Below are 21,949 nucleotides of genomic sequence, written 5' to 3'. Positions count from 1 at the left end.
TTCGCTCCTCCTCGCTGGAGCTCTAGCGAGGAGGAGCTAGAAGTAAGCTCCACCCATTTGCTCTGCAGTGAGCAGCTTCTCAAAATGGAGGTGCATCATCTCGCTCTCCAAAAAAGCAAGTCGTGGACTCGTGGTGCAGAACTCCTCTGTTGCACAAGAAAGATTCAGGAACAGAGGAAACTGGTATGTAATGTGATGTTCCGTGCTGTAGCCACGGCTGAAATCTTTGGACATACCGTTTGAATACTTCAGGCAAATCTGTTATCGGTTATCGTTTGACGATATCGCAAGACAATTTGAAATTCAATTTGATTAGCCAGAGCGTCCAGACATGGATGTAAAAATCTGATTGAGATGATTGAATCGCCACCAAATGGGGTTTGAATAAGGGGGAAAAAAAGGATTCCATGTGTTTTGTTGCTGTCCAGACTTTCAAAAACCCTTCTGGATGTGCAAAAATGTAGATTTTTGCCGGTAGTCTGAATATAGCCTAATTCAGACTATTCTCCAAAATATCTACTTTTGTGTTCTGCAGAAGAAAAAGTCATACAGGTTTGGAACAACATGAAGGGTGGGATTATCATAACTGTTGGGCAAAGGGGGAAAACATGAAACGAAACGCGTAACTTATTTTTGCCTTTTAATTCAAGAGGAAAGTTGACCAAAAGTACGGAGTCAAACAACACAGATTTTCAAAAGTTAATTCAGTAATTTTTAGTAACAATATTTTGAACCAGCTCCAAAAGGTCAACAAGAATATGCTATGTCTCTGGCAGATGTAAAATGGACTGCATCTTCATATACTGCATAAAGTAAAATATAAACAGTTGTAGCATACATTTGCAAACCAGCTTAAGGTGGAAACCGAATATAAAGTTCCTGTCCAGTCATAAACCACTGAGAAAGGGGAATCTGAGGTGACAATTGAGAAATTATCAGTAAGACAGAGTGGCAAACTTTAATTATGAACATTTTTTAAATGCCCCTTGACAGTGGTAATAAATACTTTTGTCAACATCCTTGAGGATGTTTTGCATGGTTAATCTGAGAACATTTCCTTACATTCAGCGTATCTTGGCAGACATTTGAAAGACACCATATATTGCACACTATCACTTATTTAAGGTAGTAATGATATCCAATTCACAGCTGTATACACTGCATATGTATTCTGTTAATTCAGTAAATGATGTGTACAAATTAGTTCTTGTGGTGTTAGAAACTTTGTGGAATGTTAATGGTTTAAAAAGAAGAAATATAAAATATAAATTCCTTTTGAAATCCAAATGAAACACTAAACTAAAGCTGGACAAACTACGATGGTCAACTGCAAATGACACTGCAGATACTGACAAACATTACACATTACATTTGGCCTCCATTAACACTTTACATGACATTATAAAGCTTGTACCACTGTAACAACTTCTACACGACTGCGGTCTATTAAATCACCATAGTACATTTTTATCATGGTCCAATGCATTACGTAGAACATCTCAGGCCAAAACAAACTGCCAGTTTGTAAGGAGGATTTTGATTCCCTTAATTACTGAGACCACCGACGTGGCAGGGTTCAATTTCAACGTGTTTGCGTCACCTTTCTTGCATTTATCCCTAAAAACATAAATGCAGCCATTGCAGCTGGCCACTTTCCATAGAGATGGCACGCAGCTCCACACTTCTGGGAAGCGCAGCCGAGTGAAGCTGTCCAGCAGTGGGTTATAGCACACCAGAGAGTCGCCCTCTGCCACCACAAATATAAGGTCCTTATGGGCGGTGGCATGCATGCATCCGGCAAAAGGCAGCATGTACGGCTTGGTTTGACACCTCTGTGTGGCTGTGTCGAAGCACTGGATAAGGCGAGACGGTTTGGTAAAGAAGTCCATGTCATTTTCCTCCCCGCCCAAAAGGTAAATGGTGCCTCCCAAATTGACTCCGGCTGCACCCGACACGGCTGTGTCTAGTTGAGTGGTCTCTTTCCATGTGTTGTCCTGTACTGTATAGCAAATGACAGCGTTGGAGAGAGTGTCCTGAAGGGTCTTGCCTCCCAACGAGTATATGGCATCCTCTGTAGACACAGACACTAACGTGTGGTGGAGACGGTCCCGGGGCAGAGGGGCGCAGCGCTCCCAGTCCATAGTGTGCATGTTGCATTTCCACATGCGACGTGGTATGGAGCCCCCGACAACATATAGATCGGCCCCATGCTTGCAGGCAGCCGTGATCTGGTGACACAGGCTGTTCTGGCCGCTCACACTGATGGCATCATCCTCGTCACAATGAAGAGACACCGCCAATGAGTGTGTGCGTGTGTCTTCTTTCCCAATTAGGTATATGTGCACTTTTTCACCAATCTCCTAAATTGCAACAAAGCCAACAATGAGCAAGGGAACAAAACAATAGTAATAATAAACAACAGTTGGTTATGAATTCTAAGTGTCAACATTTTACACTGGTCAGAACGATCTAGCTGGCTAACATAAGGCGCGTTTCCATTACCCTTCAAATTGCGCAAATTGAAAATACGCCCAATGGAAACATGTCAATTTCGCAAAAACTTCCATTTATCGCAAAAAAGTTTTTACGCTCGCATGAGGTGGTTTAAGGCAATTCGAAAAAGTAATATTTTACAAAACTGCAATGGAAACAGTTTTTGCGCATTTACAGGTCACCTGACCTAGATGACGCGGTGTGTTTGGACAGCATACGAGACAGAGTTCTTTATTAAATTCATATAAGACAAAAAAATGACAGAAATACTGGATTCTAAACCTCAAAGAAATGCCACAATCAAGACCTCGGAGCAGAAATGAGTGAGAAAAACCCAGAAACACCTCATATGTGCCGCTCATAAGGGTCTTTCCTTGCCATTAATGCTTGGATAACAAGCCTACGTTTCCTTCCATTAATAATAATAATAATAATGTCTAGTGCGGTACGTGGCTGTGATATATATAAACTTACCAACGTCCGTTGCCATGATTTTTTAAATGACTTATCGCGAGAGGAAAAAAATGACGTTTTAGTCGCATAACATCGGTTAATGGAAATGGCGTCATTTCGCAATAGTTTTTTATCGATATTTAGAAAAAAAATAATAATAATAAATCGCAAAAGTTTTGCGCAAATCTTTAATGGAAACGCGCCTATAGATGACGTTTTCTGGGCATTGCAAGAATGACTTCTGATAAATAAATTGGAAAATGTATTAAAACGTCCAAAAAATTTCACATTTTCCACATTCCAAAATTGCACATTTTCTTTGCAAAGAAATTTTTTAAATAAAAACAAATAAATCCAGGGGGTTGTATTAAATTGGTTTCTCTCATGTCTTAAAGACAGAACTTTTTCTATTAGTACTGATAACCATCTTCTAATCTAATTACGTGTGGCATCCCACAAGGGTCTATTTTGGGTCCTCTGCTTTTTTCCTCTGTATGCTTCCTCTAGGCTCTATCTTTTTGTTCAGTGTAGCTTATTGTTATGCTGACGATACACAACATTACCTTCCTGTCAGGTCAAATGATTATTGTTCCATCTGTAATCTCATCTCTTGTCTTGAGGAAGTTAAAATGGATGTCTGAAGATTTTCTTAAGGATAAATCTGAGGCCATTGCCTTTGGTCCTTTATTGTGTTTCGCTGACCTGAAAATCAGGTAGGTACTCTGTTCTTTAACCTTGCATGATAAAGTGAAGAACTGGGTGTCATCTTTGATTCTGACTTATTTGATAAGCAGATAAATGCCATTATTAAAGGAAGCTTTTTTCATCTCAAATCCACTGCCAAATCAAAACGCTCCCTCTCTCAGAAGGACTTGGAAATAGTATTTCACGCATTTATCACATCCCAGTTGGATTACTGCAATGCAATTTATATGTGTGTATTTGTATTTATATGTGACAATTTATTTGTCTCAGTTTTTCACACCTGCAATTAGTCCAAAATGCAGCAGCTTCTCTACAGTGGCTACCAGTTAGCTATAGAGTTAAATTTAATGTCCTGCTGTACGGTTTAGCCTCACAGTACATAGCTGATCTCCTTTTGTACCTAGGTCTCTATATTTTTTAAAATCAGTAACTTCTTTCTGTTCCTCATTCCTGCTTGAAAACCAAGGGCGTTTGTAGTTGCGGCCCCCAGGTTGTGGAATGCACTTCTGTTTTTTGTTAGGTCTTCCTCCACACTGGCCATATTTAAATCTAGGATGAAGCCTATGATGTTGTTTGAGATGCATAGGGGTTTTATTTGCAGCATTTGTTGTTTTTAAAATGTGCTTAACACTTGAACTTGAATTTATTTTAAAATAAAAAATAATCTTTTTTTGCATATTTATTACACATGCAAATAATTTCCATTTAAAATTATGTAATGCAAATATAAAATAATCAATTTAAATTGAATTTATAATTTGTCTTAGGGCCAGTGTAATTTTTTGTAAGGCGAGTAGCAATCTTAACTACATATACTAATATATACTAATATAACTACTAATATATTTTCATCTGAAGAATATATAGCATTGTGAGATAAAATACTGTACAAACTGTGATAAAAATAATACTGTGAAATGTCTATTTTTCTTCCCAACTCCTAATCATCACTAACCTTTAGGCTGTCTAGAAGCATATCAGAATACTCCTCTCGTTCGACTTTGTTGTGATTTATCCAAGTATCAATAGCTGCAGTTGGATTTTGTGAGCTTGGCACCCCATCTGCAAATTACAGACACAAATTAACATGATCTCTGACTCTTTCTAATCACAATCTCTCATATGAAGTGAATCCAATTTGCTGTTTGCGCTATTCGTTCACCTTTAATGATGTCTATGAGAAGGCACAAAGGCATGTTCAGGAACTCCTCTGTCTGGTGCAGCTGAACCAGGTGAATCTTTGCACAGTGCTTGGCAGCCGTATACAACTCCTGGTCACTGTGTCTGTCCGCCAACCACATAATCTGAAAGAAAGAGCGTTCAACAGTTTCCTACTGATTCAGCTGATCTTTATCAAAGCATTTTGTGTATGCTACAAATCAAAAATGAAGGTTTCACCTGCAGGCAATTCTTAACAACCACAGTTCGTGATAGGAAGCGAGAGCACTCCTCAAAGAGGGCAGTAAGCTGGTACATATCAGCCATTTCATAGGTGTCCTGCAGGTCTTCAACCCTTAGTTTTATTGTTCCATGGTAGATGTAGTCCACCAGCGACTGGAAGACAGGTGCACTGACGTCCTTCAGCTCAATGTTACGATCATAAGCTTCTCTAAGGTTAGAGGTGAACATGGACCTGAAGAAGCTGCTTTGTGCCGAGAGCACCAGGCGGTGAAGCTGGAACTCTTTGCTGTCCACAGTGACGATGACATCTGCAAACAGACCATCCTCCAGACACAAGTCCATGATGCTCTTCACAACACGGCTGGAATGGGAGCGATCGGTAAAGGTGTAGCCCTGGAAGTAGTTTTCATCCCCCGATGGACCTCCAACGCTGTAGCCTCCATCCTCACCAGACTCCATGGCACCTTAAATCTGAAGCAGCTTCACCTGAATACTTGATAAATGACTTACTGAGTCAGCTGTCTCTCAGATGGTGGCATTCGTGTAGCTTTAATTGTTTACTAGCAGGCTGGGATTTGCCTTGGGATTTAATGCTCACTGGGCTCTAAAATAACTGACAGATTGATGTAAAGCCATATGTAGCATTCTTTATGAAGGAATCTGCTGCTTGCAATCTACACAAACAAAATTTCATACAGATTAAAAAAACGTTCATATGTGATTTTGCTTTTAAACGTTTCCACCGGTTCAAAACATGAAACTTACCGGCTTAGTGTTCACATAAGCGTTAGTTTTGACTGAGCAATTTGTCAGGCAAATTATGTCCATCTATAGTAAACTGGCCAGCTATGTAGCTAATGCTAACATAAACCATCTAGATTAGGGTCTATTTAACTTCTACCATACTAATGAGTCCACAATCAAACGCAGCAGATTTTTTTTGTGTGTCAGATGTAACTCTGCAGACAGCACATGCGCATTCAGACAATATTATTTATAAATGTTAGCATGTGTTAAATATTTGCCATACCAGGAGACTGCTTGTAAAAGTCAGCCCTAGGAAGTAAACAGCATATTTCTTCGTATTGACGTCACTTCGCGTTTACGTGACTCTCTGCTGCCCTAGTGTGTTGGAGGACTGTTATTGCACTGCATTTCGAAAAACAAACAATTTATTTGAAAAGTATGCTCAAGTAACTTAGCTTTTAATTCAGATTAATCATATAACGACATCTATATAGTATTTACAAATTACAATAAAAAGAAATAGATTTAAGTCACTATCTCTTGTAGTCACATTCCTTCTCTCTTCCAGTTTGGCTCAAATTGTCTTTTTCCGCAGGTGGAAAAATGCGACGCACTAGACTAAATCAGGAATCCTGTTTTTGTGTGTGTGTGGTGCAAAACGGATGACGACTGAAAGCTGCGTGAATCAAGTGCAATCATATTTCTGTGGCAATGTTGTTGGTATGTGTTGTCCTGTTTCTCATTGGCTTCAGGGAGCCCTGGAAAAACTCAGGTAAAGACTTTTGAACTTGACGAGACGACATGTGCTGTAAATATTTTTGCTAGACAGTTTTATTTTATCACTTATACATTTGGTTTTTCCTTATGATATTGTACTAGTAGGCTACTGGATTGTATTAGCTGTTCCAGACAGTGCTGTTGGGAATGTGGCACTGGCACTCTGTGGCATGCTGGACATGATTTATGCCAATCATTACGTCAGATGCTTTAAATTACATGAGCACTGTTGAAATCTTTCGTTTTATATTATACTTAACTTTGCCATGCCATTGCTCGCTTACCACTGATCAATAATAATTCAGCTCAGACTTGTTTTCGTACAGTTCAAGCTTAATGATTTCCATGTAAGTGTGTGTGCTGTCATGCAGATGTTTCTGCGGTTCTGCATGGAGGACTGGCATCTCAGGGTTTTATCAGATCTGTAAGTGATGCTAACCTGATGTTTGAGGTAAGAAAATATAGCCATACATTCCACAAAGCACTCAAAGTAACAATTAATTTCACCGTGCATTAGTCGAATTCAATATTGTAGTTAAAACATTGATTTATATGTCACTGTCTGGAATGATACTATAAAATTCCTCTTAAATACTCTCTGATGTGATCATGACCATTTGTTAATATAAAGTTTAATAGTTTTTATTAGTTCACAGAAGCAGAATTATATAGTTCATCTAAAAATATTTTAAACTTTTCTAATTGGTCTACAAATATTATGCATGCAGTTTGTATTGGAAGACTACTTTAAATTCTAAAAAAGATATTTAAAAAGTTCTCACATTATAGCAAACTGTAAAATAATAAATATTATGATTTTAATCTAAATTCTTGATTGAACTACAAGTATAGACAAATACTGAAGAAACAAATCTATGGAAAGGAAAGGAAATTTCAATATAACTGATATTTCATTCCCCAAATAGCCTAAACTTTGCATTTGTTCCTCCAAACTCCAAGAAACATTGCACTTGCTTGTAAAATGTTAGTTTTTTTGTAAAAAATAAAAAAAAGAAGAAGAGAAAAAAAACTTTCGTACTAGTGTAGGGGACCACTATATTACAGGTTTCTCATTTAAATGAACAAAGTGAACAAACAGAGGCACTGAGATGTTTCCCTTGCATTGCATATGCATACATATATGGTTGCGTGCACGCACACACACACACGTATATATGTGGTCCATCACAGTGCAGATGGACATTGACCCGAAGCATACTGCAAAAGCAACCAAAGAGTTTTTTAAGGTAAAGAAGTGGAATGTTATGCAATGGCCAAGTCAATCACCTGACCTGAATCCGATTGAGCATGCATTTCACTTGCTGAAGACAAAACTGAAGGGAAAATGCCCCAAGAACAAGCAGGAACTGAAGACAGTTGCAGTAGAGGCCTGGCAGAGCTTCACCAGGGATGAAACCCAGCAACTGGTGATGTCTATGCCTTCCAGACTTCAGGCTGTAATTGACTGCAAAGGATTTGCAACCAAGTATTAAAAAGTAAAAGTTTGATTTATGATTGTTAATCTGTCCCATTACTTTTGGTCCCTTAAAAAGTGGGTGGCACATATACAAACTGTTGTAATTCCTACTCCGTTCACCTGATTTGGATGTAAATACCCTCAAATTAAAGCTGAAAGTCTGCAGTTAAAGCACATCTTGTTCGTTTCATTTCAAATCCATTGTGGTGGTGTATAGAGCCAAAAAGATTAGAATTGTGTCAATGTCCCAATATTTATGGACCTGACTGTATATATATTTTACATTCACCCTTTTTTTAAATCCTAGTTCTTATGGAGAGGACTGGAGATTGATGTCGACAATAATGTTGTCATGCGGGATCGAGAAATAGCATCTATGCGACAAGGACGAGCTTTCTTATCTCTGATAAACGACAGTATTCCAAAGACTGTGTCTGCAATGAAGAAGTTACTGGCTATGCAGGAAGAGCAAGACAACTCTTTCACTCAGGCCCGGTTTGAGACCCTCATCCTCGGGATGATCTATTCAGCCTACCAGGCCCGAAACCAGAGGCTGGAGTCAGAGCAGCAGGCCTGGACTGATATTCTTGGTCGCCTTGCAAATGCTACTTTCATTCAGCTACGCAAATCTTCTTAACAATAAACATACCAGTTATTAATGTAACATCCTGATCATTTGTACCTGGCTTATATGACTCATCAAAATACAGTCTGTAATGAATTCAAAAATCTTTGTTGTCAGTTTGAATTGCTTTGATTTTCTTCACCTCCAACCATGGCTTATTTTTTCTGGTTCTTCAAATACAAAACATATTTTATTACACTCACAAAGACACATAACCAAGTGTTTTATGTAAAGTACAAAAGTTTATTTTGAACAGAATATACATTATTTTAGGACCTACAAAAAGGTAACAAGTCCTTATTTTAATTTTTGTTGTTCCAGGAATTATTCATTGAAATGAGCAGAACAAATGAGACCTGAGACACTGAGTACTGTATCTAGTCTTAAAGCTCAGTATATTCTTTCTCACTTTTTCTTCACTTTTGATGTCTTGCATTCGGTCTTGCTCTTGGTCTTTGACTTGGTCTCTGTTGAAGACAACGATGACAGCTTTTTCTTGAGCTTGGCATCATTAGCAGCTGCTCTTCCGTCTCTATTCGTGCGCTGCTGGGCTCTGCGCTGAGATCTGGAGGTTCCAGCTCTGCCTCCACTGTCCTCCACTGTCCGTTTCCAATTAACATGGTTCAGTGTGTCCTCTCGGTTCCAGATTAAAATGTTATAGCCTGTAATTAAAGTGTACAACTTTTCAAATTAATTAAGTCATGTAGCACTCTTGACTACTATGATTATAAGATAATAAATTATATTGTACCCATTCCAGAAGCCAGCACATCCCCAGTTGAACTGAACTTGTTGAGCTGAAATTAAATAAACGTGAGATATTAAGATATTTGCGCCTGCAATGTTATCAGTAAACAATTGTGTGTATATATAAACCTATATACACTACCGTTCATACATGTAGGTTCAGTAAGATTTGAGTTTTTACATTTTTCAAAGAAGGCTGCATTTATTTGATGAAAAATACAGTAATAGTTTTTTTTTTTTTACTTTAAATAACCAGTTTTTATTTCAATATATTTTAAAATGTAATTTATAACTGTGAAGCTGACCTTTCAGCATAATTTTTCCAGTCTTCTGTGTCACATGATCCTTTAGAAATCATTCTCATATGCTGATTTGGAGCTCAAGAAACATTTTGTCAAGAATGTTGAAAACAGTTCTGTTGCTTAATATTTTTGTTGAGATGGTGATTTTTTTTTTTCAGGATTATTTTATGAATAGAAAGTTCAAAAGAACATAACTTATTTGAAATAGAAATCTTGTGTGATATTACAAATGTCTTTACGGTCACTTTTGATCAATTTAACGTGTCCTCGCTGAATAAAAGTATTAATTTCTTTCAAAAAAAAAAATCGTACTGACCCTAAATGGTTGAACGATTGTGTATATATATTATCAAAAATCTTAATTAACATTATGATGTTAAATATTGTAAAATATTTAAAAGGAAAAACCAAAACATGCTTACAGATATGATACCAGCAGCATTGGGGTCTCTCAGCTGGTGCACAAGATCACCATTGTTGGCATCATAAATGTCAATAGTTCTCTTGTCATTGACTAATACTTGATCATCTGGGTAACGGCCAACAACGATGAGGTCATACATGGGATGCCAGGTTGCCTGAGAGAGAAAAAAAGACCAAATTGAAACTATGACACCACTAAGATGCCTATAAACTTGATTACAACATAAACTATTAAAACAGTTAAAACATGCAGTTTAGACCTTGATGGGCGTTAAGTGCTGGAACTGCCGATGAGGATGAATAATTATTTGATCAGGTTTAGACCAGTCATATGAGCAATATACCCTGATCTGGTTCCTCTGGTCTGTAGTAAGGAGCTTGGTGCTGTCTGTCGGATTAAAGTACACTGAAAAAAACCAAAAAAAAAACCATTTTTTGCATTTAAACCTATTGTACAGTTGAGAGGCTTTTATTTATCACTTGTTCCCCCTCCTAGCTTTTCTGATTTGGTCTCTTACCAGAATTGACAGGTTTCTCATGAGGCATTTCAGCGATATAACTGCTTTTGTCTTTAATATTTCGGAGGTCCCACAGCTTGACCGTGGCATCAACAGAGGACGTTGCCATCAGCCAGTCACAACGAGGGTTAAATTCTGCATGGGTCACTTTGGCTTTGTGCAGCTTCTCTTTGAAAATCTTAATACGTTTACAAAAATATGTATATCAGACAGCTTTATTCTTGATTTTGGAAATGAGAATTGATTTAGATATTTCCATCACTTACTTCTTGTCCATCCAGGCCAAGCAGGAGAAGTCTTCCAGTATTGTCCCCAGTCGCAAGCATCTGACGGCTAACGGACACGTCCACACAGCAGTACCAGTAACTGGGATAGTGACATTTGTGTCATTAAAACCATATACGCATGTACATCTTCATGTAATATCCAATTTATACCTAATAATATATGACAGTGGAATGCATGGTCTTTAAAGTCCCTGTGAACCTGAAGTTGCAACCGACTTTACTTCAGTGCTGTGACGTATTTCCAAGTGAAATTGAATATTGAATAGAGGGCGGGGTTTTACTTTAGCACACCTCCTCTCCATCCCTCGCTCATAGAGGAGAGTTGTTAAGGATATTCAACCCAAACCTAACAAAGTAAATAGGGTCAATTTTGATTTCATGACGACTTTAAAAAGTGAAAGAATAGACTGATATACAGTAAATGTGTAAAGAAATGGACAAAATCAACAACCGATCTATACTGCATGTTTAAGGGCAGTTGTTCTTACAGCAATATGGAATATTAAAAATGAATATGAAATAGATATAAACATCACCTAAAAATATTTTTGATTTCCCAACACTGCTGAACAATTCAAACAAGCACTGTCCTCACCAAAGATCATGGTGGTCATGGCCACAGTCTGGGGTTCGAGACAATATCTGACTTTGGGAGCCCTCAAAACTCTGCACGCTGATTGTGCCATCACCAGAAGCGACAAAGATTTTGGACACATCTGTGGGGCAGAACTTCATCCCCCCAATAAAGTCCCCAGCTCCCTTCTGCATGGATACAATAGACAAACACAAGCTTGTAAGATCTAAATACAACTGCCAAAACCAAATATGGCCATGACGAGGGAGGACTCAATGCTCAGGGAGGACTATGGGTTGATAATATTTACAAATTTATATTGCAACTAAACCAGCACAACAACATATGGAAGGTGAAGAGAAATAATGTTCTTCATGTTCGCCAATAACATGCTAAGATTCAAACATGCATAGGCCTACTATAAATTATAAATGACAATGTTATTGACTAAATGGATTACTCTTAATGGCCTAAAGCAACTTAATAAATGATCAAGACATGGAGACGATGAACATAGTATACTGACATTTATATATATCATATCTCATCATATCATAACTAACTGAAAAATTTCATCCTCTGATCTATCACAGGGTTTATCCAACTTCATACCAATCAGACGACCAAAAAATACACAAATACATTAAATTCCCACTTTATCTATGGAACTGAATTTTAGATATTCACAGTAACTGTGTGAAACTTCAAGCACAAGCATGTTCAAGAGTCAACTGAATGAAATACCGATAACTAATGTCGCACACTTGTTATACTATAATTCAACTGAATGAACAGAAGTGTCCATCAACAGGACAAAGCATCAGCTCAAGCCTCAAATCAAGAAAAGTGCAAATTTCAAGTACTGTAAATCTCTGTGTGGTCTATGTTTCTTTGAAAGCAAATGGGAGAACAGCCACAAGTGCTAATAAAGGATCTTACTCCCATGAATCTGTTTTGGCAAAGACTTGTATAATCGTTCCACTGATATCCCGAAGGGCGGTCGCACCCCAAATAGATGAGGTGAACAGCTGATTGGTATTGAATTGGTTAAACTTCATGCCTGTTATTGCATCTCCAGGACCCATCTAGGATAAAGAACAGAGGAGAAAATCTCAGCAGTCACAAAACTGCATTTATAATCTGTTAAAATCTGAAAATGCTGAACTTTACTTTTACTATATTCTTAATCAAGACTTTCAGTAGTTTATAGTACACTGTTTAGCTATTGGCACATTAATGTTTACATTTTAAATTGATTTAACCATTAACATGTACACTACATTGTGATTTGATTTCACTGGGACCCCAAAAGTATTTGGACACTTAAAGGATTAGTTCACCCAAAAATGAAAAAGCACATCAGTTGTTTGCTTGACGTGCGAGAGTCAATGAGGTTCATTCTCGTGTTACGCAGCACGTTTGAGCTTCAGCAGGTTCAGTTGAGCTTCTGTTTATGTTCGCTGATCAATCGCTTTTTGTGCGCAAAAAGTAAACAAAAATAACGACTTTATTCCACTATTCATTTCCTTCTCTCTGGGCCTCGAGTGAGTTCACGTAGTGTTTTTGTGCAGCGCGTCTGTGTTGTACGTCACACGCATCACACATGACCAGCGTCGGCCAATAGTGAGCCTACGTGTGACGTACAACACAGACATGCTGCGCAAAAACACTACGTGAAATAGCTCGAGGCCCAGAGAGAAGGAAATGAATAGTGGAATAAAGTCGTTATTTTTGTTTACTTTTTGCGCACAAAAAGTATTCTCGTCGCTTTATAAACTTAAGATTGAGCCACTGATGTCACATGGACTACTTTGATGATGTGTTTATTGCCTTTCTGGACATGGACAGTATGCCGTCCATTGACTTTCAATGGAGGAACAGAAAGCTCTCGGACTAAATCTAAAATATCTTAAACTGTGTTCCGAAGATAAACGGAGGTCTTACGGGCTTGGAACGACATGAGGGTGAGTCATTAATGACATAATTTTCATTTTTGGGTGAACTAACCCTTTAATGTATGAATGTCATTGGATTAGATAAATATTAAACCAAGTTGCATCTGCAAACAAATGGTGCTATAACTCTAGAAAGTCCTTTTTGTCTTCACTTTGAATAGTATATTCTTCACTTCACAATCCAGCTTCATCTCACCCCCTGTATGAAAGTTCTCTTATTCAGCACATCATAATCCCACAGGATGATGTCTCCACCTTTGGAACCCACTGCAACAGTGGTGGGATGGCTGGGATGCCATTCCAGACAAGTGACCCTCCGGTCAAAGGGGCTGGCTGTGCGGTGAAGTTGGTAGGCTCCAAGAGAGCGTATGAAAGGCTCTTGCAGACACTATAACACAAGGGAGAGTAGTACATAGTACTGTAATATTGTTGTTGTTGAGTTCTTGCACTAGTTTTCTATAAAGTGCAGAGTGTACAGGCCACACCATCATAGCACATATACATTGATATCACCATATACTGTATATATATGCATTATATGCTTGTCATCACCTGGCGCAGTTGAGAATGGATGCTCTGTCCCAAGGTGCTTTTGTAAATGTAGTGAAGGATACTTGTTTGGCCCACTTTCTTTTGACCTCCAGTCCATTTCACACTTGCTTGTATGTAGGTGTCTGTTACATTACACAAATCCAGTTTAGCTCACCAGCAAATCTAGATTAGTGACTGGTTAGTTTAAATTTTTTTTTTTTTAATGTTTGCCCTCAAGCCATTAAATTTAACTTTTTGTATATTTAAAACAAACTAGACATAACTCGTAGCTTTCCTCACCCGCTTTTGGTGCCGTATTGCCTTTCTGTTTGGCTTTTAGCTTTTTGGATAGTGTTTGAGGAGGTTCTTCATTCGGTCTTTTCTTTGAATTGACGTTCTTCGTCTGCTTCGAGTCTGTCTGAGCCCTTCCTCGCGCCATTTCAAGTCTACTTTCTACTTGTGATTGAGAAAAGTGTCAATAAAGATATTGCATGTCAATTATGCGTTACACATAAAGTTAAATCGTAGATACGACCCGAACAACAAGAATAATGCACTTTCTTTCTTACCTGCAAATGTAAAGCCTTCTGCATTACACTGGCAAGCCCTCGCAGATCAACACCGCTACACGTGCACAGACACGCATTTTGAGTACATTCAGTGACGTATAAAAGCCAATGTTTTGTAATCATTGAGCACGATACATAATTTATCCACTAGATGGCGCCAAATGTGGGAAAGTATAGACCCCTTCACGGTTGACGTCACAGGAAAATTCTAAGTTCGCAGTGCGCATGTCGGGGTCAGAAAGTTCATTCCATCCCATTGAATTGTGTGTTAACCAGAGAATTTCTCGTCAAGAAAAAAATGCCTACTTGTTGCGTCGTGGACTGTTAAAATCACACCGGTTGTGGAGTCAAGTTTTTTAGGATTCCTGCAGGATCTCATCCGTTTAAAAAAAAAAATAGACGATATCTGTTCAGATCTATTTTTTTTACAGTCTATGGTTCAGATAGATACTGCTAACGTTATCTGCTAAGTAGGCTAGCATGACACAGGTCACAATTAATGCCAGATATCGAACTTCACCTAACTATTAAACCAGTCTACAGTTTACAGAAAACATTTGTTTACTTACCAGCTTAACTAACTTATACCGTTGTTGTCACAATAACGTTAACTGTCAATAACACAATAACACTACAAACACGAACATCTTTGATCGTAGCATTGTCCCTGTCTGCCCGTTTATTATATAAAAAAATACACATACTTAACAGTGTTAAATTTGAAAAAGTACTGTTCGACAGAGCTGCTTGGTTTGTTACCACATATCTGCGTGGTTCCTTGGCGATGAAGATCCACATTTACGGCTATCCAACACGAAAATGCAGCAAGCATTTCACAATAATTTTCTTCAGATAACTCCAAATTTCTCCCACACACTGGACTTGATTTTTGATGACTGTCGACAACTTTACAATCTCCACTAGCTATTCTTCTCTTTAACTCCTCAGCATCCATCTCGACGACTGCAAGCAGATCGCGCGCGCGCACGCGCAGTGATGAAATTTTAAAAGTGAAAGATCCTGGGAGGGCGTGGCGCGTGGGCAAATAAACTGATGTGGATTTTAAATTATTTTATCAACTTGAAATACAGGCATATTTTTGTAGACGTGTTCCTAAAAATATGAATATATTTTTACGTTTGCATGTGATAGTTTTAAACCCGTGTTTAGACCCGTATTTCCCCCGTGTCCGACCCGACACAGTTGGATATTTTTCACTCGTTTGAGCAAAATTTGCAGGTCACCCGTCCGAACCCGTGCAGGACTCGTATCAGGCAGACAATCGCCATTAGCTAAAACAAGTTTATTATGGTTCTGTTCCCGTTCCTGTGATGGCAAAGACAGTGCATACCCTTGACACAATATGCCGGTCTATTAGCCGCACCATTTTCTGACCCCATGCTGCGCGCGCACCCAACCTAGGCGTTCGATGTTTACAAACATTGAAGGGGTCTATTCATAGGCCTGAGTAAATAATGTACATTAATTTTTATGAATATTTCTATTTAATTATCTCTTTTTAAAGATATTCAAATTTACAGCACTAGAAAAAAATCATAAAAACATTTTCACCTTTGCTATTTTGGGAACAAATATATTGCCCGAAAACTCTTAATTGATATTTTAAAGAATGTTGGTAATCAAACAGTTGACGGCACCCATTGACTTCCATAGTAGGAAAAAAAGAATATGGAAGTCAATGGGTGCCGAGTCCGACAACATTCTTTAAAATATCTTCTTTTTTGTTCAACAGAAGAACTCATACAGGTTTGAAACAACTTGAGGGTGAGTAAATGATGACAGAATTGTCCTTTTTTGGGTGAACTTTCCCTTTAAACTGATCGCAGTCTCTGTTCAAACCAAATAATATATAAACTTGATATAATACTATATAATTATAATGTAGAAACAAGTTAATACAAAAATATAAATATATTTTTATTAATTATTATTAATTATTATTATTTATTATTTTTTAATTTTTATGTTTGCGATTTTTGGGACATGAAAAATAAATAAATAACATTAACAAACAAACAAAAATAAATAAATAAATAAATACATTTAATTTAACATCAATTTAAAACAAAACAATTTTCAGATCTAGACCACTTCGGTGGGCGTCTCGTTGTACTTGCAGTGGGAGATTTGATTTTAGCGTCTTGGATACGGCAACTCAGGGCGTGTGTGTTGGCCAATCACAGAAGCCCATGGACTTACAGCTGACAACGAAAACAAAGAAAGGCATGTTGTCCTCCCACTCGTTTTCAGAAGGGGAAAAATAGCAAACAGTCACGGTGTGTTATTTATTCATTTCTCACACTCAACGTCGAAAACACAACTACATCTGACGGTAAGTGTGACAAAGAACAGACTTGAGCTGCGTTTATTGATGAAAGCTACTGTCTTTTCAGAAATAAAACGTGAGGTATTTTCTTTATAATATGCAATGAAGTATTTAATTCCTTTGCAGTCTTTATATTTTGCAACAGCTTTGTAGGGCAAATAATTAATTCAAGAAGAATTTTGTCTGGCATTTTCAGTGTGAACTCGCGGCACGTGTTGTTCATTATGAGCGATGAGCTTCACTTAAATCAGATTTGATGTGATGTTTTGGATTAAACTAGTGTCCTCACATTTTTGATGTAGGCTATACACTTTTCAAATCAACAATCAAAATCAATATTTGAAATCAGAATGTTAAAGACAATATCTACTTCCACCTTGTAATTATTATATGCTTAGTTGGATTTTGGATTATTTTCCCCCTCAGGTGAGCCTGTGTGCTTTAACTTTTTTGTGTCAAGTCTATTGTTGCCAAATTCAAAAAATGTACCTCATTGTTTACCATTTATTAATGATACTGCACAATGCAGATGAGTTACATTTTACTTGTTATCTTTCCATTTAAGTATTTTACTGAGTAAAGATTTAGGACCCTTGTATTTGTGTATTCTATGCTATAGGCTATATTCCCAAAATATGAGCTCTGATACACCAGTCATATATGTTATTTTTAGGATTTTACACATCCCTCTATATGTTAAACAATATTTAATAATTTGAAGATTTTACTACCTAACAAAAAAAGTTAAGGGCAAAGACATGTGATTTTTTTCTTCTTCTTCCCAGCTCTCCTCTCCAGTCTTCAAGTTAATGATCTACTAACCTTTTGTACTTGAGGTATGGTGATTTTCAGGTAGCAGTATAAATATGAGAATAATAGGGGTTTAATGATTAAATTTGTGCTTATTCAGGAAGGTTAATTTGCAGCCACATGGTTTATGACTAGAGTTTGATAAACCTATCGTCTATTGCTCTGCTGCTCATAACAGGTTTGTAAAAGGCTGTCGTAGACATTTAGTTTGTCTCTATCCTAAAACAAGTGTTTGGTTCGACAGCAACACATTTTTACATTTTAATATGTGTTGTTTTGATGCGCTTTTCCAGATAACAGCTTTATGTATGAAAGACTTGCAGATTCAAAACGTCATCTTGAAACTATTGACTCCCATAGGTGCACTTAGGGAGGTTTTGTAGAAACATCCTGAGATGGGTACTGGACTGTGAGATACTATAATCGAGGGGAACACTAAAGGAAGACTTCTAAAGCAATCACAGGGAATCAAGAAGAAGCTCTGTAGATGGCAGCTGGTCTCTTCATCTTGTAATTGCTGGAGCCTTCCTCTACTATGCTCAATCTCATCAAGCTACCTCAGGTGTTCACCATCAACCAAGTTCCAAAAGTAAGTTTTTCAGTGCTGATGTTACTTTGCAAGAAATATCATTGTTTAGCACTGTTGAATTTGTTGTACACTGGTTGAGTTGCGATTTATCATGTCAGTCATAAACTATTAAAGCAGATACATTAACTTGATAAATTTAAATTTCAGTTAATAAATATATGTCTCGTTATAGGTCTTCCATGAGGATGGCATCATTTCAGGGTATCGCCACCCATGCAGCTCTGCCAAAGAGTGTGTGCTTAGTCTTTTCCAACTAACAAATGAAACACTCAATATTTGGACTCATTTTCTGCCTACATGGTAAATTCAGTTTCAGCATTCATCGTTTTGTATGTTTACATTTGCTAATGTTAAAATTGAGAATTTTCCTGTATTTGCATTTATTTATTTATATATATATATATATATATATATATATATATATATATATATATATTATTATGGTTAAGAGTCAATGACTGGATCATTATTGCAGTGTTATGTAAATTCATTGAATGTATTTGGGATGTGCTGGAGTAGACTTTACAGAGTGCTCGACTCTTGCATTGTCAATACAAGATGTTGATCAAAAATGTATGTTGCTCTTGATGGAAATGACATCACAACATTTATTTCAATCAAAAGGTGCATCAATTTTTGATTAAGATCTGGCCATGATGTGTCTTCCTACATGTTTGATTAAGAAATGAAAAACAACACAACCAGTTAGTGTTAGAAGAACTGTTGCCAAATGTAAAACATGCTAGAAACATAATAATCACTGCAATAATGATCCAATCATAGACTCCTAACCATTTGCCTATTTGAATCCAAACAGTGATATTGTTTTTTTTTTTTTTGCTGGGCAGTGTGTATTCATATGTAGATATGTATATGTCTGTGTGTGAATTTGTGGCGTTTAGCCTTTTTATTGCAAGAGACTTTCAGACTACTGCTACACCACGTCTTTGATGCATGCTTGCGATTTTAGATTGTCAAGTAATGGATGTTTTTTTTTTATGCAAGGTTTTTCTTATGGAAACTGCTGACAGTAGTGCTGGTGCAGGATGACTGGCAGGACCCGTTCACCTGGCCCTTGCTGGTGTTCCTGCTGTCATGTTGTGTGTACCCACTCGCTTCCAGCTGTGCTCACACCTTCAGTACCATGTCAGAACGGGCCAGGCACATCTGCTTCTTCTTTGATTATGGAGCACTCAGCTTCTACAGCCTTGGTATGTAGAAAATACAACAGAACTATTGAGTAAAATGCAGTTTCTGTTTCTTTAATATTTTCTTTCCTTCAATTCCTCTTTTTTTAATTTGTGTATTTGATCATCAACAGGTTCTGCCATCGCCTACTCTTCTTACTCATTTCCAGATAAATGGGTTGATAGCACATTTCATGAATATTATGTTCCTATAGCTGTTGTCAACTCTGTGATCTCTACTGCACTGGCCTGCTACTCAAGGTAGGATAAGGAATCAATAAAACCTATAATTCCAGTAAAAATGGAAATATTTCAAACCTGCTTTGTGAATTTACATTTTGCAAATATACATTTTCCTGAAAGTATATATTGTGCTAAAATGTCAAGACTAAACATTTTATTTCTTTTGTTTTAAGACTTGGTTTACCATTTTTTCAGTATAATTATCACAGCATTAAAAGGTAATTCCTCTTTTGCATTCTTACCTTGGCATATTTGATAGTAAAAAATATATATTTTCAGTAAATAAACAATTATTATTCTCTTTTAGGTATTCTGGGGGAAAAGATCAGAAGCTCTGTAAACGTCTAAGGATAATCGCCTTTCTTTATCCATATCTCTTTGACAACATCCCTCTCTTTTATAGAGTAAGTGTTTTGGGTCATTTCTATTTTGTGTTTTTTTTTTTGTGTGTGTGTGTGGAACAACTTAACTTTTTGTTTTGGCTGTATTTGTATTGATTGAGAAATTGAACAAAATGAATTTACGTAAAGTACCTTTGTTTGGACTTTTGGCCTCCTTTTGTAGATCTTTGTGTGTGCTGGTGAGGGTTGCACTGTTAATGAGGCCAGTACGGTCCACTATCAGCACACGTCATTGGCTCTCTTCACTGGCTTTCTTTTTGCTACACACCTGCCTGAACGGTTGGCTCCTGGTAGTTTTGACTACATAGGTACAATAACAGATCCTTAGATTTCCTTTAAACTAATCATCTTAAATTCAGATGGTATAATTATAGTGGCGAACAACAGTAAACTCTACTAATTATAAACTTTGTTTTTTTTTATGCATCCTTCACAGGTCACAGTCATCAGCTCTTCCACGTGTTCGCTATTATTGGCACGTATTTCCAGATGACTGCTAACGAACTGGACATGGCTGCACGGGAGCAGTGGCTTCATGCTCATTTGCCACCAATCACCCTTTCAAACACTGCGGGAGCTGCAATCTTTAGTGTGGTCAGCGGGCTTTGTATAATATATGTTTTTAGTCTGGCACTTTTCTCCACCAGAGGTGTGAAGAACTAGTTAGTTTGAAATGTGACATTTGATAAGGTTACTCCGGGCAGCCATGTTAGTTAGTTTCCCTAAAACTGTGTAAAATATATTTATAGATTGTATGACTGTTCAAAAGAAGCAATTTTATGAACAGCCTGAGAAGATTTTATTTAATCTGGAAGAGTATAAGACTGTATAATTTATGATTAGGTTGTATGTTTGAGCAATGTTTTTGTAGTAATTTTTTTTTCTTCAGTTCTTTAACATTTGCACAATTTCAAAGAATACTTACATGTTTTTGAAGCACATTAATCAGACTTATTATCATAATTTATATACAAGTGCATTTTTATAATCAGCCTTTTTGAACACTGTAAAAATATATATTACTTTAAATATATCTTGTTATTATGTAATGTTTTATATTTTTACTAAATAAAACTGATACCACCTGACTTCTGACTTCAGACCATTAATTAGCTTGCACATCAGTTTCAAGTGACTGAAGGAATGGGACGAATATAAAAATAATAAACTGAAATAAACACCAGTATAAAAAGAAGTGTCTTCTATAACTTCAAATCAAGACATGATCAAGTCATCTTCACTAGGTGCCGACTGGGTTACTCAAGACTTGCAATGAGTTTCTATTGATAGGTGAAGTTCCTCCTTTTATGTCTCTTGTGTCAAGTTACTTTGATTGTAAAACATATTTTGCTTGACTGTCATTTTTATGATACGCAGAAACATGTTTAAATGGAATATTTCAGAATGTATCACCCAGATGTATTTAAGATTTTCTATCTTATGTCAATGTTTATCTTATGTCTTGAAATGTTTTATATAAAAATAAAAATTGTATGGATTGTGATATTGACCTTGTGTTTGCCATGTAAATAGCCCTGATGTTAAAACCTATAACAAACTAACAAACCTATAAACTAATTTTTTTAATATATATTTTTAGTTTTTCCTATATATATTATACCGTTTTTTATTTTCAGATTCATATTAGTTGTTTTTCGACAGAAAAGCTACTCGTGTTTGATTTTATTTTATTAAGACAAAAAAAAGTAGTGAAATACACTCATTTGTCAATGATAGCACAATAAAGTTAAAAACTTGTTTCCATTGCGGTCCTTGAAGTAAAAGCAC

General features: G+C 36.9%; 4 protein-coding genes across 14 annotated transcripts; 2 read left to right on the top strand and 2 right to left on the bottom strand.

The window, feature by feature from the left end:
- Nucleotides 1-624: 624 nt before the first annotated feature.
- kbtbd4 (kelch repeat and BTB (POZ) domain containing 4) lies at nt 625-6,546 on the bottom strand. Its single transcript, XM_081372457.1, has 5 exons — nt 5,818-6,546; nt 5,050-5,726; nt 4,814-4,955; nt 4,607-4,713; nt 625-2,360 (listed from the first exon to the last, which is right to left on the bottom strand). The coding sequence occupies exons 2-5, from the start codon at nt 5,509-5,511 to the stop codon at nt 1,500-1,502; spliced, it is 1,572 nt and encodes a 523-aa protein (XP_081228583.1). The 5' UTR covers nt 5,512-5,726; nt 5,818-6,546; the 3' UTR covers nt 625-1,499.
- LOC308694757 (protein FAM180A) lies at nt 6,405-8,777 on the top strand. The gene is made up of 3 exons (XM_081372458.1): nt 6,405-6,571; nt 6,948-7,027; nt 8,361-8,777. Exons 1-3 carry the CDS (start codon nt 6,511-6,513, stop codon nt 8,688-8,690), a joined length of 471 nt encoding a protein of 156 aa, XP_081228584.1. The 5' UTR covers nt 6,405-6,510; the 3' UTR covers nt 8,691-8,777.
- A 67-nt stretch (nt 8,778-8,844) lies between these two features.
- ddb2 (damage-specific DNA binding protein 2) lies at nt 8,845-15,549 on the bottom strand. Of its 6 annotated transcripts, none has more exons than XM_081372545.1 (11): nt 14,585-14,701; nt 14,316-14,468; nt 14,037-14,158; nt 13,681-13,872; nt 11,551-11,717; nt 10,935-11,034; nt 10,669-10,846; nt 10,411-10,556; nt 10,150-10,305; nt 9,430-9,475; nt 8,845-9,340 (listed from the first exon to the last, which is right to left on the bottom strand). In XM_081372545.1, the coding sequence occupies exons 2-11, from the start codon at nt 14,452-14,454 to the stop codon at nt 9,084-9,086; spliced, it is 1,503 nt and encodes a 500-aa protein (XP_081228671.1). In that variant the 5' UTR covers nt 14,455-14,468; nt 14,585-14,701; the 3' UTR covers nt 8,845-9,083. The 6 variants fall into 6 exon arrangements, with proteins under 6 accessions (XP_081228671.1, XP_081228673.1, XP_081228672.1 ...); XM_081372547.1 differs by lacking the exon at nt 11,551-11,717 and adding an exon at nt 12,469-12,614 and having other exon boundaries at nt 8,885-9,340; nt 14,585-15,549; XM_081372546.1 differs by having other exon boundaries at nt 8,885-9,340; nt 14,316-14,471; nt 14,585-14,657.
- Nucleotides 15,550-16,764: 1,215 nt separating this feature from the next.
- On the top strand, nt 16,765-21,670 carry paqr5a (progestin and adipoQ receptor family member Va). Of its 6 annotated transcripts, none has more exons than XM_081372366.1 (10): nt 16,765-16,937; nt 17,717-17,767; nt 18,102-18,330; nt 18,503-18,630; nt 19,336-19,541; nt 19,652-19,778; nt 19,934-19,978; nt 20,068-20,164; nt 20,325-20,469; nt 20,598-21,670. In XM_081372366.1, exons 3-10 carry the CDS (start codon nt 18,277-18,279, stop codon nt 20,822-20,824), a joined length of 1,029 nt encoding a protein of 342 aa, XP_081228492.1. In that variant the 5' UTR covers nt 16,765-16,937; nt 17,717-17,767; nt 18,102-18,276; the 3' UTR covers nt 20,825-21,670. The 6 variants fall into 6 exon arrangements, with proteins under 6 accessions (XP_081228492.1, XP_081228493.1, XP_081228495.1 ...); XM_081372367.1 differs by having other exon boundaries at nt 17,717-17,783; nt 20,598-21,248; XM_081372371.1 differs by lacking the exon at nt 16,765-16,937 and adding an exon at nt 17,172-17,357 and having other exon boundaries at nt 17,717-17,783; nt 20,598-21,248.
- Nucleotides 21,671-21,949: the final 279 nt, after the last annotated feature.

The sequence above is a fragment of the Scardinius erythrophthalmus genome (genome assembly GCF_964197995.2).
Source record: "Scardinius erythrophthalmus genome assembly, chromosome: 8".
Taxonomy (NCBI): Eukaryota; Metazoa; Chordata; class Actinopteri; order Cypriniformes; family Leuciscidae; genus Scardinius; species Scardinius erythrophthalmus.
The sequence above is the reverse complement of the archived record's forward strand: the minus strand, read 5'-3'. Positions and strand labels throughout refer to the sequence as shown.